At 37.0% G+C, this 17057-nt stretch overlaps 1 protein-coding gene across 2 annotated transcripts in view; it reads right to left on the bottom strand.

Annotated features, from left to right (window-relative positions):
* Positions 1–17057, bottom strand: part of LOC110467140 (Hermansky-Pudlak syndrome 3 protein-like) — a 30254-nt gene that overhangs the window by 4124 nt on the left and 9073 nt on the right. For both annotated transcript variants that reach the window (XM_021524079.1, XM_021524080.1), the window contains 13 exons: positions 15734–15803; positions 14071–14255; positions 13516–13624; positions 12529–12615; positions 11344–11440; positions 10926–10989; positions 9942–10029; positions 9240–9317; positions 8336–8434; positions 4068–4137; positions 2946–2980; positions 2104–2202; positions 630–842 (listed from right to left, as the gene is read on the bottom strand). In XM_021524079.1, the coding sequence (XP_021379754.1) occupies positions 630–842; positions 2104–2202; positions 2946–2980; positions 4068–4137; positions 8336–8434; positions 9240–9317; positions 9942–10029; positions 10926–10989; positions 11344–11440; positions 12529–12615; positions 13516–13624; positions 14071–14255; positions 15734–15803 (1294 nt within the window). The remainder of the gene's footprint in view (positions 1–629; positions 843–2103; positions 2203–2945; positions 2981–4067; positions 4138–8335; positions 8435–9239; positions 9318–9941; positions 10030–10925; positions 10990–11343; positions 11441–12528; positions 12616–13515; positions 13625–14070; positions 14256–15733; positions 15804–17057) is intronic.

Here is a 17057-nt window from a genome sequence, read left to right as displayed (position 1 = left end):
GTTATTTCCCTATATAAACTATAGTAAACTTTACCCCCTCCCCAAGGGAGAACGGATAGCTCGGGGGTCCTGAAATTTACAATTTAAGTAAAGCCCCTGATGATCTTTCTTTCTACGTAGAGAAAATGAGTGTAGTACCTCTGAGTCTGGAGAAGAAGATTTTTGAAATATTGGTTAATTTTCCCTTTCGGGCCCCGCCCTGGCCCCAGGGGTTGGGGTAGGAATCCCAATTTTACAATTTTGAAGCCTCATCTACCGAGGATGATTCTGACCAAGTTTGAAAAAAATCCATCCACTGGTTCTTGAGAAGAAGTTTAAAATGTAAAAGTTTACGCACGACGCACGACGGACGACGACGGACGAAAAGCGATTGGAATAGGTCACTTGAGCAAAGCTCAGGTGACCTAACAAAATAAAACAAAACCTACAAAATGCATCATAAAAAATGACCTGTAAAAGTGTATCTTCACAAAAGTGCAAAGCATGCACAAATTGACCATAAAATTGAAGCATCATATATACATAAACAGTTCATCGGCTGTGATTGAACCTGCATGTATACAATCTAGGTTTACCCACCTGATGAAGAAGTTATGAAATACATGCCTGTAATTTGAGCATATACACACCTGTAACTTGAGTAAGTCCTCGCGACATCTGAAACAGGAACAGGAAATGTTGGCCTTGACCTGTGTACAAGGTGTAGCCCCGGAGCGCCGCGCTGAGGTGGGGTGGGTCGTGATTGTGTACTGGCACGGCTGTCTGATGGACTTGGATCCCTGTAGAGGAGGTATGTGGTCAAGCCAGGCATATCGCTGACCAAAATGACCATCCCCTTTTGGCTGAAAATAAAAATAACGAGTTTAAGTTTTAATCTTAGCATCCCTGTACCGACGCCAAAAAATGTAACTTGTACTTTAAACCTTTTTTTCTGAAAAGAAAATAACACCTTGCCCATCTTTAACAAAATATTTTAAAGATAATTTGAGAAAAAAAATCAACAACATTGTTCTGAGTATAAAAATGCAAAGGAGTCAGATCAGGATGCGAACCCTGGACCTCTGAGTGAGCTACCCTGGACAAGTTGTAATACAGTTAATATAAAAAATGAGTTAAAGGGAGGTAACTGTATGCATGGGAAAAATTTGGAATTCTCCAGTGATTTGTCTGTATTGGGACAGGGATCCTATATACCCTTACAACACATATTGAGGTCATATAATGAAAGAGAACAAAAATGTATCTATTAATTACGATACTTTGATATATAAGGTTGAATTTGTTTTTCAATTTCAATTTCAAACACTTTTTAGAAGTTTGTTTCAATTTGTTTATGTCCTCCACTGATGTAGTAGGACTGACCCTAGGGACACAACCATTTATATCCTAGGTTCAGGTATCCCCTTGTCAAACATTCACCTAGTACTTGAACAAGGGTTGGTCACGACACAAGCACCGAATGTAACAGGCGCAGAAAAATGTACAGCCAGACCAAGGTTCAAACCCGAGACTTTTGAACTCTAGAACGCACTACCAATTGAGCGACCTGGTCGCTAACGATTGACTCAGTCCAGTTCTGCTACATTGTGAGTGGCTTTAGCTTTGCCATTATGAAAGTATAAACCAAGTTTGACTAAATCTCATCAATGTTTATGAAAGTTATTGCCCCAGAATTAATGTGAGACCTACAGATGTGAGACCTACAGCAAAGCTTCAGTTAAAATTTTCTTCTCTGACAAGATGCAGTCTCATTTATTATGGTACATGTAAACATGTCAGTATTTCTCACTTTTACTACCAGTAAATACTCCATATCAGGAAAACGTTTGCCCAATCAAACTTTCACCCTTCGCCAGAATAATCAACATTCGCCCAGTGTGAATTTTACCCTTCACATTTAATTTCTATGCATATTATGTTGTAACAACTTGTATGAATTTGCTAATATTCGCTGTATTATAAATTCACCCTCATTATGGTGGCAAAAAAAGCCAAAAAATTTAACTGCCGGGAAAATTTCCCGGTATACAGTATTACATGATGTACCATACATATTACATAGAATAAGGCTACAGATTTTATGCTCTTTTGTGAACTACTGACCAGGTGTCCAATGGCTGAGCTGACCGGACTGACCAGTAAAGAGGCACAAGGAGGACGCCACTGGACTAGGCACTTGATGTAGATCTCACAGAGGAGCACCTGTAATGGAAAGATGTGATTACTCAACAATTTGCTTGAGGAGTTTAATGAAAGTCATTTAATTTTAAAAGTGTTTTAGGTAAGGGCTCATTGGGATACTAATATACATTTTTGTATCTCCTTTACAGAAGAGTTCCTAGCTAAGGCCTCTCTTTTAGCCCCCTCCACTAGGGGTACATTCGCGTATCCGGTTGAAACGGTTGAACCTGTAAAGAAAACAACAGGCAAAGATCTGAACCGAGGCTGACCTCAGGAAAATTTGGCACGTGTAGATTGAGGGGTCCAGACGTATCTGACCGAAACTAAAATGCTGACTATTGCCAATTTCTTTCTAAAAAAATGTCAAGTCACCTGTAGTTTTTAAGATACGTTATGCAATTCAGTGGACGGATGAAAGGGCATATTTATTTTGATACATGTTTTTTTATTCTCCGAAACTGTGGATTTTTAGCTCTGCTTATAGAACGGTCCAAGTGCGTTCGTTTATCGTAGAAAATGTCTGCGCTACACGTATTGTTTTCAACTGGGATAAGCGAATGTACCCTAGGTTGTGGAAGCACAAAAATTGTGACATCAATTATTTTGACAGATTATCAGAAAATCATAGTTTCAAAACTGTCAATCATAATTTAAAATTGAAGTAAATCAATGTTTTGTCTTTCTATAACCATGTAGTCTTATGCAAATACAATTTACTGTAACGAAAATGTAAATACCAGTAGTATACATGTAAATGTACTTACCACAGCATCTTCAAAAACATACTTTCTTTGTTCATCTGAAATGTCAAAATTACTACATTTTACTGAGTATTATGTCAAATTACAGATTTCTGAATTCATTCCTGGTTCAAACCAATCTGAACAGTAAAAGGGAAAAAAGTTTACATGTCAAGCTTAACTCATGATTAACCCCTGAAGACACATTTGAACTCTTCCAATTCAAAGGCTGGAATAGTTCATTATGAAACAGGGGTGAATGAGTTAAAAGTCTTCTTATTTTTCATCTACATATGTTAACGTTTGAAATAAGCAGATGTCTTACCCTGCTTTTTGCTAAAATTGAATTAATTACATAGAACAGCTTCAGATTCATTATACAACATCACGTAGCAATAGACGTCAACCCTAGCATCCTCCTCATACCAACAGACCTAAGAACATGACATGCACACCCCTACACCTACAGACACATTACTGCTACCAAAGACACATACAACTACTCATGTTTCCCACACACCATCAATGATTACTCAATGGAACCTCCTACCGTTAGCAGCAGTACAACACCCAACATTAAATTAAAGGACTTCAAGGCCCATGTCCCCTACGAATACCTAGTTCTTCTAAGTCCTAACTCCTACACAAATATACTTATACAGTTTTTACCCTCTTTTACCCTAACCACTTTAAAATTACAATAACATTACGGTACATATGTCTTCACACTATGCACTACCTAACAAGATACTGGCATAAATGTCAAAACTGGCGACGCCCTTTACCAACAGGAAGAAGAAGAGCTGAAACTGGTTTTAATTATACTGTCATTTTGTCAAATAGGGTCACTGTTATACCCTCTCGGACAGTAATTTTGTCAAGTCACTTGAATATCCTCTCGGACCTTCATTTTGTCAAAAATGGTCACAGGAATACCCTCTCAGACAGTAATTTTGTCAAAAATGGTCACTACGAAATACCCTTTAAGACATTTTGTTTTGTTTTACAACACAAAACATACAGAACAGAACAAGAAGGGACATCATGGGATGGGATAAACATAGGCATCACTATATCCTTACCTCTGAATCCCTCCCCCCTATAAAATGACGGGGGCATTACAATGTGAAATTTATTCCTACCCACCATTAATGAGCAGCTCCAGGTATTCTTTCAGATGTGCATTCTGATGTATCTCCTCGTACCCACTGGGTCCCTGAAAATAGTTCAAATTTATAAATATATCCATTGGGACAGTTATTACATATTTTGATAATTAATGATTCTTGTCCCACTGTATTGTGGTTGTTCCTTTTTCCTATATACAGTATCCTCCCCTTAACTTGTGTGTGGATTTATCTGTAGCACGGTTGGGCCTGTACACTTACATTGTCCTGCAGGTAGATCATTTAGTTAGAGCAATGGTATCACAATCTGATGTTCAGGGTACGAATCCTGGTCAATCCCCACCGATTGTGTTACACTCAGAACACCGTTGTTTATCATGTTTTGTTTATTTCATCTTTATCATTTCTAATAAAAGTCCCGCAAGGTTTGGTTCTCGTTTCAGAAATCATTTATCAAAACTATAGTCATGCCAGATAAAACACTTTCCAATACTTAAGAGATCTTGGCAGTGGTATGGGGATCCTTTATATCAATGCTCTAACAATTGAATGTCTACTGATTTACTTGCAACAAGATGAATAAATGTAAAGATACGGTATCATAGCCTAATAAATCTATCACTCCTATGGGATGTAGACAAGTCTAATACAATCTATCACTCCTATGGGATGTAGACAAGTCTAATACAATCTATCACTTCTATGGGATGTAATGAAGTCTAATACAATCTATCACTCCTATGGGATGTAGACAAGTCTAATACAATCTATCACTCCTATGGGATGTAGACAAGTCTAATACAATCTATCACTCCTATGGGATGTAAACAAGTCTAATACAATCCATCACTCCTATGGGATGTAGACAGGTCTAATACAATCCATCACTCCTATGGGATGTAGACAAGCCTAATACAATCTATCACTACTATGGGATGTAGACAAGTCTAATACAATCCATAGAAGTGATGGATTGTATTAGACTTGTCTGCATCCCATAGGAGTGATGAATTGTATTAGACTTGTCTACATCCCATATGAGTGATGGATTGTATTATACTTGTCTACATCCCATAGTAGTGATAGATTGTATTAGGCTTGTCTACATCCCATAGGAGTGATGGATTGTATTAGGCCTGTCTACATCCCATAGGAGTGATGGATTGTATTAGTCTTGTTTACATCCCATAGGAGTGATAGATTGTATTAGTCTTGTCTACATCCCATACGAGTGATGGATTGTATTAGACTTGTCTATATCCCATAGGAGTGATAGATTGTATTAGTCTTGTCTACATCCCATACGAGTGATGGATTGTATTAGACTTGTCTACATCCCATAGGGGTGATAGATAAGTCTAATACAATCCATCACTCCTATGGGATGTAGACAAGTCTAATACAATCTATCACTACTATGGGATGTAGACAAGTCTAATACAATCCATCACTCATATGGGATGTAGACAAGACTAATACAATCTATCACTCCTATGGGATGTAGACAAGTCTAATACAATTCATCACTCCTATGGGATGTAGACAAGTCTAATACAATCCATCACTAATAAATCTATCACTCCTATGGGATGTAGACACGCCAAAAACAATCTATCACTCCTATGGGATGTAGCCAAGTCTAATACAATCTATCACTCCTATGGCATGTAGAAAGTCTAATACAATCTATCACTCCTATGGGATGTATGGGATGTAGACAAGTCTAATACAATCCATCCCCCCTATGGGATGTAGACAAGTCTAATACAGTCCATCACTCCTATGGGATGTAGACAAGCCTAATACAATCTATCACTCCTATGGGATGTATGGGATGTAGACAAGTCTAATACAAGCCATCACTCCTATGGGATGTAGACAAGTCTACTACAATCTATCACTCCTATGGGATGTAGCCAAGTCTAATACAATCTATCACTCCTATGGGAGGTAGACAAGTCTAATACAATCCATCACTCGTATGGGATGTAGACAAGACTAATACAATCTATCACTCCTATGGGAGGTAGACAAGTCTAATACAATCCATCACCCCTATGGGATGTAGACAAGTCTAATACAAACCATCACTCCTATGGGATGTAGACAAGCCTAATACAATCTATCACTCCTATGGGAGGTATACAAGTCTAATACAACCAATCACTTCTATTGGATGTAGACAAGTCTAATACAATCTATTACTCCCTAATACAATCCATCACTCATATGGGATGTAGACAAGTCTAATACAAACCATCACTCCTATGGGATGTAGACAAGCCTAATACAATCTATCACTCCTATGGGAGGTATACAAGTCTAATACAACCAATCACTTCTATTGGATGTAGACAAGTCTAATACAATCTATTTCTCCTATGGGATGTAGACAGGTCTAATACAATCTATCACTTCTATGGGATGTAGACAAGTCTAATACAGATGTAGACAAGTCTAATACAATCTATTACTCCCTAATACAATCCATCACTCATATGGGATGTAGACAAGACTAATACAATCTATCTCTCCTATGGGATGTAGACAAGTCTAATTCAATCTATCACTCCTATGGGATGTAGACAAGCCTAATACAATCTATCACTACTATGGGATGTAGACAAGTATAATACAATCCATCACTCATATGGGATGTAGACAAGTCTAATACAAGCCATCACTCCTATGGGATGTAGACAAGTCGAATACAATCCATCACTCCTATGGGATGTAGACGAGTCTAATACAATCTATCACTCCTATGAAGTCTAATACAATCTATCACTCCTATGGCATGTAGAAAGTCTAATACAATCTATCACTCCTATGCGATGTAGACAAGTCTAAAACAATCTATCACTCCTATGGGATGTAGCCAAGTCTAATACAATCTATCACTCCTATGAAGTCTAATACAATCTATCACTCCTATGCGATGTAGACAAGTCTAAAACAATCTATCACTCCTATGGGATGTAGCCAAGTCTAATACAATCTATCACTCCTATGCGATGTAGACAAGTCTAAAACAATCTATCACTCCTATGGGATGTAGCCAAGTCTAATACAATCTATCACTCCTATGCGATGTAGACAAGTCTAAAACAATCTATCACTCCTATGGGATGTAGACAAGTCTAATACAATCTATTACTCCTATGGGATGAAGACAAGACTACAACAATATATCATGCCTATGTGATGTAGATAAAGAAATCTCAATCCAAGGGTGAGATTTTTGACATTAGCATTAAGTTTTAACGAATATATTGATGTCATTACCATGGTTATGCTGCATAAATTGATAACACATTGGAGACATTTCCAGAATAATAGCTTAAGTGAAGTGTCTTTTCCAATGGAAGGAAAAGACAAGATTTAATTTTTCCCAAATGAATTTCGGAAGAATAATATAATCTATCACCTGTAATTGAGCGAGATCGGTTGAGGGCTAAGATTTTGTAACATATTCCCAAACGAGGCATAAGCCGAGGTTGGGATGTTACAAAATCTTAGCACTTTTACTTCAAAAAAGGTATTTAATTTCGCTAAAGACTATAAGTATCCAGTCTGAGGCCTCAAATAAATATTGCCTCTACAGTACTAAAAGCTATATTTGAATGCTTAAGCGTAAAAAAAGTACTTAATCTTTACAAAGAAGATAACTTATTTCACTGTGTAGATTATGTTTTAACTACAACATCAGCAATCAAATCAATATACACAAGCCATTTGGATTGATATGTCTCGCCTGTGCCCTGCCTTGGCCATAAATGCGCATATCAGAGAAACTAACTTGAACGCAAAACCTTAATGTTGATGGAGATGCTGACAAAGTCAATGGACCATGAAAGGTAGGCCGCATCCAGCATAAGATGCATGGGTTGAGATGTACTACCTACGATGCATCTATGGTCCAAGTTTGGTTGTTGTAGCAGTTATACTTTCAGTGAAACTTACATAAATGCAAAAACTTAATGTGGACTCAGCCGCTGTTGCCGGAAAAGCAACACCTTAGTCTCGCTTCTGCAACTTCATCGTGGCGAGACAATAACAACAAAACATACTATTTTTAATGCAGGTTGTAACTTTCAAGCAGTAAATAATGCAGATATATACATCACTGTGTAAAAATTCCATGAAATGTCCCACAAAGGTACCAGACAGAAGGGAGGAGACAGACAAATCTAGCAAGGGGTATGACATGGGGTATCTCTGTCAGAGTTGTGAGAAAAGTCAATCTCACACTGTATGTCTGGAAATACACAGACATCTATGTTTTACCTGTAGAAGTTTGATGGCCAGATCCAATGGGATGGTCCCGATGTCATGTAGAGCTATAAGACACTGTATTAGTACCTCCGGGCAGTGTCTACGCATCAGCTGTCATAATAATAATAAAAAAATAGTGAGTTGATCATAAAAACACATATATACTGTACCAGACAATCAAACATAGTTCATTTTATAATCAGGGCTAGATAATAAGGGTAGCCCGATAGTCTGAGACTAATGAAATCTCTAGCTTGACTAGTAGTTCTTAAAACCACTAGCTCAACTGACATGTCAAAATTTGATGTTTTTCTTCATATTGAATAATATTTGGTTATAGGAGTAAAATTGGAAACTACTAGCCTCACTGACTAAATTTTACATGTTGCTTTTCAAGCTGTAAGAGTAAATTTGTATACAGAAAATACATCACCATGACTATTAACACTGAACACCAAAAATTACAACTACTGGATTGACAGTAAACACCTACATTGACAGTCACCATTTTTAATTAAATGTGACCTTTATTACATAAACAGTGAATTCTATTACAGAGTGACCTTGACTTAATTGATAGTGATTCCAATTCGATCGACATTGACCTCTATTGAATTGACAGTGACCTCCATTGAATTGACAGTGACCTCCATTGAATTGACAGTCACCTCTATTAAACTTGACCTCTATTAGATTGAAAATGACCTCTATTGAATTAACAGTGACCTTTGTTAGATTACAAGTGACCTATATTATATTAACAGTGACCTCTATTAGACTGAAAGTGACCTCTATTGAACTAACAGTGACCTCTATTGAATTAACAGTGACTTCTGTTAGATTAAATTGGCAGTGTCCAAAATCTTTAATCAGGATTTTAAAGTGTGAATGCACTCCTCCGATATAACACACTGACCTGTGACAGGGGAGATAACTGTTGGAAATCCTCATGTAACAGTTGGTGGTGGTTCACACAGAATTGTCTCAGCTCCATCTGGTTGTGAAAAGGTTTGTTTTATCAATTCTTTATGCAACATAATGCTCATGTGTTCAAATCAGTTCTAAAATTATAGTTTTTATAAATAAACATAATTCCCTTGTGGGAGGGGGGGGGGGCTGTTACCGCTGATTTTGACTACTGTGATGCTATAACTATTGATAAAACCAAATGTGTGAATGAAAGCTGAAGACGTCAAGGTCTAATGGACAACATGCATGTCTATGCGAAATTCAGGTTAAATAGACCTTACCAGATTCTTTCAGGTCACAACTTTTTTTCAAAAATAATTAAATAAATACTGATTTTAAAAATAATTTGCTTTGACTTGCATTTTTTTGACATTTGAAGTCCTCTTAACTTCTTTTCTTAACTTCTTTTCATTACTACACATGCATTTTTAATTCTGGAGAATAATTTCTCTAAAAAAATCTTTTTCTACAGCATACAATTCTATTTTACAAACTTTAAAGATTTTTTAATGTAGTATATATAACAGCTTAACTCACTCACCCCTGAAATTTCATAAGGAACTATTTCAGCCTTTGAATAGGAAGAGTTCAAATGTGTTTTCAGGGGTGAATGAGTTAATAGGCCCCTTTGTCTCCACACTTATATTACCTGACTGACAGCGGCGAGAGCCAGGCGGGCGGACTCGGGGTCACATGACTTTAGGTGTAGCAACGAAAGAGCCAGCATATCTGTACCGCTGCAACAAACAAAACCCGGTTAAATACAGTTAAATACCACTCTACAAGATATCTTATTAAGGTTGAATATTAAATTATGAATTATCTATAAATCAGAATAACATCCATGGATATTTTGATCATTTCCATGATAAAAAAAAATTCCATTCAAATAATGTACGTAATCAGGGAAATTTTTGCTGCAGTTTAATTTTTGCCTTTTTTGCCCTCTGTAATGACGGTCAATTAATCATTACAGCGAATGTAAGCAAACAACTTAATATACAGAGTAATTAAATGTAAAGGATGAAATTATTTAACAAAGGATGAAAATTGATTTCATGGGCGATGGGCGAACGTTTGACTGAGCTAAAACTTGGGAGTAGACAGTAATCTTTTTACTGGTACTGTACTTTAAAAAATTGACTTCACCTTAATTTTATATCTTTTACTTGAACTTGTGTATTAATAATGGAAAAAGTTGAATTGCATAGCTTAATTTCCAGGTGTTTGATGTAAGATCATTAGTATGTACACTGAAGGCTGGGAAAGGAAATCTAAATAATTAATTAGACAGCCTTATAAGCTTTTTAATGATAATAATTCAAGGTTCTTATATACTGTGTTGTATCTTTGAACAAGATACTTTACTCTGCTTGTTCCAGTCTACTCAGCTGTAAATGAGTATGTGGTTGGGCAGTGCTAGAATTGTTGAATGCTAGCTGTGAGCATTGAAATGGCAGCAACAGCTGTATGCTCCCCAGGGAGTTGATAAAGATATTCGCTGGTTGCAAAGGCCCTATATAACCATGGATAATAATTTGTGAACCACTTTGAGACGACCTACGAACTATGTTGTGAAAAAGTTGTACAATGTATACGAAAACCTCGAATTATTATTTTTATCATTACTCACCTTTTAGCCTCATCTGGTTTGTATTTCTGTTGTAAGACATGCTTCAGAAGGCTAAGGGTCTTCTCTACAGCAACAAAAGTAACATGTATAATCACAGACAGTGTCTACTCTCTGAAAACTATAGATCATACTTGATCATATACACATTTGGGAAATATTAGCAAGGTGGCATAGGACTAGTGGTTAGCGTCTGATAAGGCAGCTCCTGCGAATTCATCAAAAATTGTATTGATGAATGTACATGCTAATTGTATTAATTGTATATCTATGTACTGTAAGGCGCTTTAGAGGGGCTTAATCTAGCTAGATAGGGCGCTATATCAAATGTTGTATATATCATATTACCGCGGTATATTATATGTCATAACCAAGGGTAGGCCAACTATTGCAATGGAGACAACTTTATGGTGTAACATACCTTGGGTGTAAGTTTGAAGACGTGAGAACAGGATAATCCGTGATAGTTTGTCAGGCACTGCCTCAGCACAGACATCCAATACTGTGTCTCCTTCCTCCTGTTAATATGAATACAATTATTTTAATACATTTACATTTGCTCTGCATCCTTCCATTGCAATGCATTGAGAAGGCAAATGTTGTTGTGAGGCTAAAACAACATTTGTAATTGTAACATCATTTATCTCTATTGTGACGTCATCAATTTCACTGTTGTCAACACTTAATTTGCTGTTCAAAGAACTGTTGGAAATAACTAAATAAAGCATAACTACTCTATCAAAATGTAAATATAAATAATGAATATTTAAGCAAATATTGTTATGGTCCTATAACACACATTTCTATTGCTGACAAACTTACATAAAGCACTGCCGGCTTAATTAAGATTGTCACCATTATCAATGTGTGTTATAGGACTTTATATCAACATTTGCTAAAAACTTAATTGATTAAATGACCTTAGTCTCGTCTATAATAAGCATTTCAGAGGTGAAGATAAATGACAAAAGAGTAATTACATATCATTCAAAGTTAACTCATTCACCCCTGGGAGGGTTCAAATGTGTCTTCAGGGGTGAATGAGTTGATATGGTATTGTACAATGTATATTATAGAAATAATAAACTCTTATGTGTAAAATTTGGAAAATTGAAATTCTCCCCAATATCTCAAAGTGTCCTTTCTCCCTACCATTATTTTAGTTGAAATCAGAAAGTAAAAAGTATATCTTTGGAAGCCCCTTAAGTCAGTCTCTGGAGTTAAAACTATGGGCTATACCAGGTTAAAGTCCTTTTAAATAAACTTCTGTCAAATTATTATTCAGTACATGTGTATTACAAAAAGTTTGTAGGGTGGTCAGGTGGTGCAGTGGATAACTCACTTGCCTTCCACCAAGGCTTCCAGGGTTTGATTCCCTGATTTACATGAAAAGGTATGAGGTCACCTGCCCAAGCACATAACTTTTCCTCCCATATACCCCCTCCCCCCCCCCCCCCCCCCCCCCCCTGACATCTGGGCCAACAAGAGTGATTAATATAAGTTGAAATAAATTGTTTCATAAATGCTGTAAAATAAAGTTAATATAAATAATTGATTAATCAGCATTGTATTCATTATATACAGAATACTACATGCAGAGCCAAACCTCTTTCAGTTGAAATGGTTCCTCGTCTTGGAAGAGAACGTAGTTGAGGTAGTAGAGAAAGCCTTGTCCGTAACAGTAGGCCGAGGTCTGTAATACAATTAGATATTTTGATGAGTTACTGACAATATCCGGAAGTCAGGGATACGTATATCATCGATACTCCAGGGGTTACGCTCACTTTCGCTCTCTCCACTCCCAGAATATGTCATAGCAAAATTGAAGTCATGCAACTAGCTATTTGATAGGTCTCAGGTAAAAAAAAAAGCATGGACAAACACTAGGCTGATACCTGTCCTTTATCATATACTACATACTGAATAAGTTATCATTATCATCTACATACTGAATAAGTTACCATTATCATATATATACTGAATAAGTTACCATTATCATATACATACTGAATAAGTTACCATTATCATATATATACTGAATGATTTACCATTATCACATAAATACTGAATGATTTACCATTCTGGTATGCTATCTATGCTGGAGGACATACATTTTGTGTGTGCTTATATAATACTGGAGACCCCAAAATTCTGTGTGTTAAATACTTCGACTATTACCTTTTTTATCATTTTGATTATGTTGCTACACTAGCACTTTTGGTGTGCTGTATCTAGTGTAAAACTTATACTTTTAGTGTGCTGTTTATACTGGAAAACTTACACTTTTGGTGTGCTGATTAGTTACTGAAAAACTTACACTTTTGGTGTGCTGTTTATCGTGAAATACTTACACTTTTGGTGTGCTGTTTATCGTGAAATACTTACACTTTTGGTGTGCTGTTTATACTGGAAAACTTACACTTTTGGTGTGATGATTAGTTACTGAAAAACTTACACTTTTGGTGTGCTGTTTATAGTGAAAAACTTACACTTTTGGTGTGCTGTTTATACTGGAAAACTTATACTTTTAGTGTGCTGTTTATACTGGAAAATTTACACTTTTGGTGTGCTGATTAGTTATTGAGAAACTTACACTTTTGGTGTGCTGTTTATACTGAAGGGCTTGCCGGACTATATCAGACAGACTAAGTCCAGACATCAGGTAGTACGGCAAACATAGATGCCATTGCATGTTCCTAGGCCTAACAACAACAACAAAATCCAGTATACAGTAACGCCTTTGGTCGACCATGATAGGCAAAAGACACAACTACAAATTGGAAGTACCTCTCACCTCCATTTACATTAATTTTAAAAACAAATGGCTGGTTTGACATAGTGAGATTGTTTCATATCACATTAAAAAGCATCTTTTATTAAGGAACACATTTTGGAATCGGCTCTTTATATAAATTTGTGATGAATCACTACAAACTTTCTTTGGGAGTTTTGGCAGATTAATGTTTGCCTTTTCACATGCACTGTTTTATTTTTAGATTTGCAAGCTTGCCTGACTGATCCTTAGTTAGTCAGGCAAGCTTGCAAATCTAAAAACAAAACAGTGGAATGAGGGCTTTATAGCAGGTACCTAAACATCATAAACCTAAATCGATTTACAGTACTCTTTCAGCTATTCTATATAACTTACATGGCATAGAACTCCCCAAGCAGTGCGGCAGACTCCTGGAGTAGGTCAGAGCTCGAGTTTGGTGACCCAGAACAGTCACCATGGAGATCTGTTACCATGGCGCTGCGAAGGATCATGTGACCTTCTTCCAACAGACTAAGGTATGTGTCGGGGTTCTTCTGCTGGTAACGTGACCCGAAGGCTATCTGAGATGATTACAAAAAAGGATGGATTACAGAATATTTTTTGCATAGGACACTATCAATTGATATCAAACATGTTATTCACAAGAATTTGGATTTGAGAAATGAACAATAAAATGAAACTAAAACATGTCACTAAGATAAGAATGCTCCATTGGCCCTCTGGTTTACCTATAAATAACAACAGTGACCTTGATAATGACTTAGTACCCTGAACTATTAACTCATCCAAGGTATTCTCATACTTGACGAAATCAGCTCAGATATGAAGCTAGTAGCTAGTATGGTGACAATGAATCGCGTTAAGATGGTATGAGATGAGACGCCATGGACATGAGTTACACAATATGTTACTCTAATACAATATAAATAAAGTCCTCATTGTATTTCCCACCTTGCCAATACTTCTGTTGTTCATGCTTTTTATGCGACTCTCCCACACAGTACACTTTCTATACCTGCATGCAACTCCCCCACACAGTACACTTTCTATACTTGCATGCAACTCCCCCACACAGTACACTTTCTATCCCTGCATGCAACTCCCCCACACCACAGTACACTTTCTATACCTGCATACAACTCCCCCACAGTACAATTTCTATACCTGCATGCAACTCCCCCCCCACAGTACACTTTCTATACCTGCATGTAACTCCCCCACACAGTACACTTTCTATACCTGCATACAACTCCCCCACAGTACAATTTCTATACCTGCATGCAACTCCCCCGCACAGTACACTTTCTATACCTGCATGCAGCTCCCCCACACAGTACACTTTCTATCCCTGCATACAACTCCCCCACAGTACAATTTCTATACCTGCATGCAACTCCCCCGCACAGTACACTTTCTATACCTGCATACAACTCCCCCACAGTACAATTTCTATACCTGCATGCAACTCCCCCCCCACAGTACACTTTCTATACCTGCATGTAACTCCCCCACACAGTACACTTTCTATACATGCATGCAACTCCCTCAGACAGTACACTTTCTATACCTGCATGTAACTCCCCCACACAGTACACTTTCTATCCCTGCATACAACTCCCCCACAGTACACTTTCTATACCTGCATGCAGCTCCCCCACACAGTACACTTTCTATACCTGCATGCAACTCCCTCACACAGTACACTTTCTATACCTGCATGCAACTCACCCACACAGTACACTTTCTATACATGCATGCAACTTCCCCACACAGTACACTTTCTATACCTGCATGCAACTCCCCCACACAGTACATTTTCTATACCTGCATGCAACTCACCCACCCAGTACAATTTCTATACATGCATGCAACTCCCCCACACAGTACACTTTCTATACCTGCATGTAACTCCCCCACACAGTACACTTTCTATACCTGCATGCAACTCCCCCACACAGTACATTTTCTATACCTGCATGCAACTCACCCACACAGTACACTTTCTATACCTGCATACAACTCCCTCAGACAGACTTACCATTTCTTTATACAACTCTGAATTAGAAAACTTCTGTAGAGCATACAGACTCCAGAGATTGTCATCTGGTCTAAAAGGATGAAAAATGAAAATTAAATTGTATCATATACTATGGTCAACATTATTGTCAACATTTGATTCTCTCATACATTATAATTAAGGATCAAGCCATCTCACTGCACTTCGTTTTTTCGTATACACAGTAACCTCCATAGCACAGGTGGGCCAGTACACTTCCGTTGAAAAGGTAGCTCAATTGGTTAGAGTGATAGCTATACATATATACATGCATAACAATTTGAAGTCATGTGTTCAAATTCCAGTTTTACCCTGTTGGCTTTTTTCCATTCTGAACACTGTTGTTGAGTATGTTGTTTTTATTTCATCTTTACTCTTCTCATTAAAAGTCCACAAGGTATGGTTTTTTTTTAATTAATGATTTATCAAAGCTATAACCCTGCCAAAAAAAGGTGCCTGGCCATGCCTACACTAAGTTACAGTTTTGGCAGTGGTACGGGGATCCTTCAGTATTTTTTCAATGACCCACTAAAAACTGACAGGTGCCACTCCATAAAAATATAGTAGATGATCAAGGATAAGCACAATCATGAAAATGGGATTATACGTATATATATATATATCTCTGCCATATCAATGTATCAGTTATGTTAATGAATTTTTTAAGTCATTTATTTTCTTTTATACAACACAAGTCAACATTGACATTCGTACAAATAATAAACATCAAATATAACTTTATACTGTATGCTGGCCATGGATCATTAGAATGTTTCTTTCTGATATAGGTCAATGTTTCTTTCTGATATAGGTCAAGGTCATTGTCAGAGATGGAATTTACAAGAGAACAAATTAAGTTCATTTTTGAAGGAATAGTGATAAATGAATGGCACTGTTATCATTAACCCATACACCCCTAAATCCCCATTTGAACCTTACCAAATCAAAGACTGGGCAAGTCTAGTTTCAACATGAAGGAGTGAATGAGTTAATCAGTTTTCTTCTTTATCACCCTGGATGACCTTGAGTTAACGAACTGTTAAGACTTTATCAAATACCGTACAGCAGGATGTTTTGGCTGGGAAGACATTTTAGGGATTTCGAGAGTGAATTATGCGAAAACAGTATGATCCCAAGAACAAGCAAAAAAATGAGCAATAAAATAGCATGCATGTGGTTGTGACAATTCATATACATTAAGAGTAATGATGTGTGAAAACGGGTTACATCACACATCCAATAGTTTTGTTGGTGATTTTTTTTGACAAGATACACTTACTTGTTGTTAATTAAAATATGCTATCAT

Source organism: Mizuhopecten yessoensis, unplaced genomic scaffold (genome assembly GCF_002113885.1).
Source record: "Mizuhopecten yessoensis strain PY_sf001 unplaced genomic scaffold, ASM211388v2 scaffold11161, whole genome shotgun sequence".
NCBI classification, from domain to species: domain Eukaryota; kingdom Metazoa; phylum Mollusca; class Bivalvia; order Pectinida; family Pectinidae; genus Mizuhopecten; species Mizuhopecten yessoensis.
This window is presented reverse-complemented; position numbering and strand designations above follow the sequence as displayed.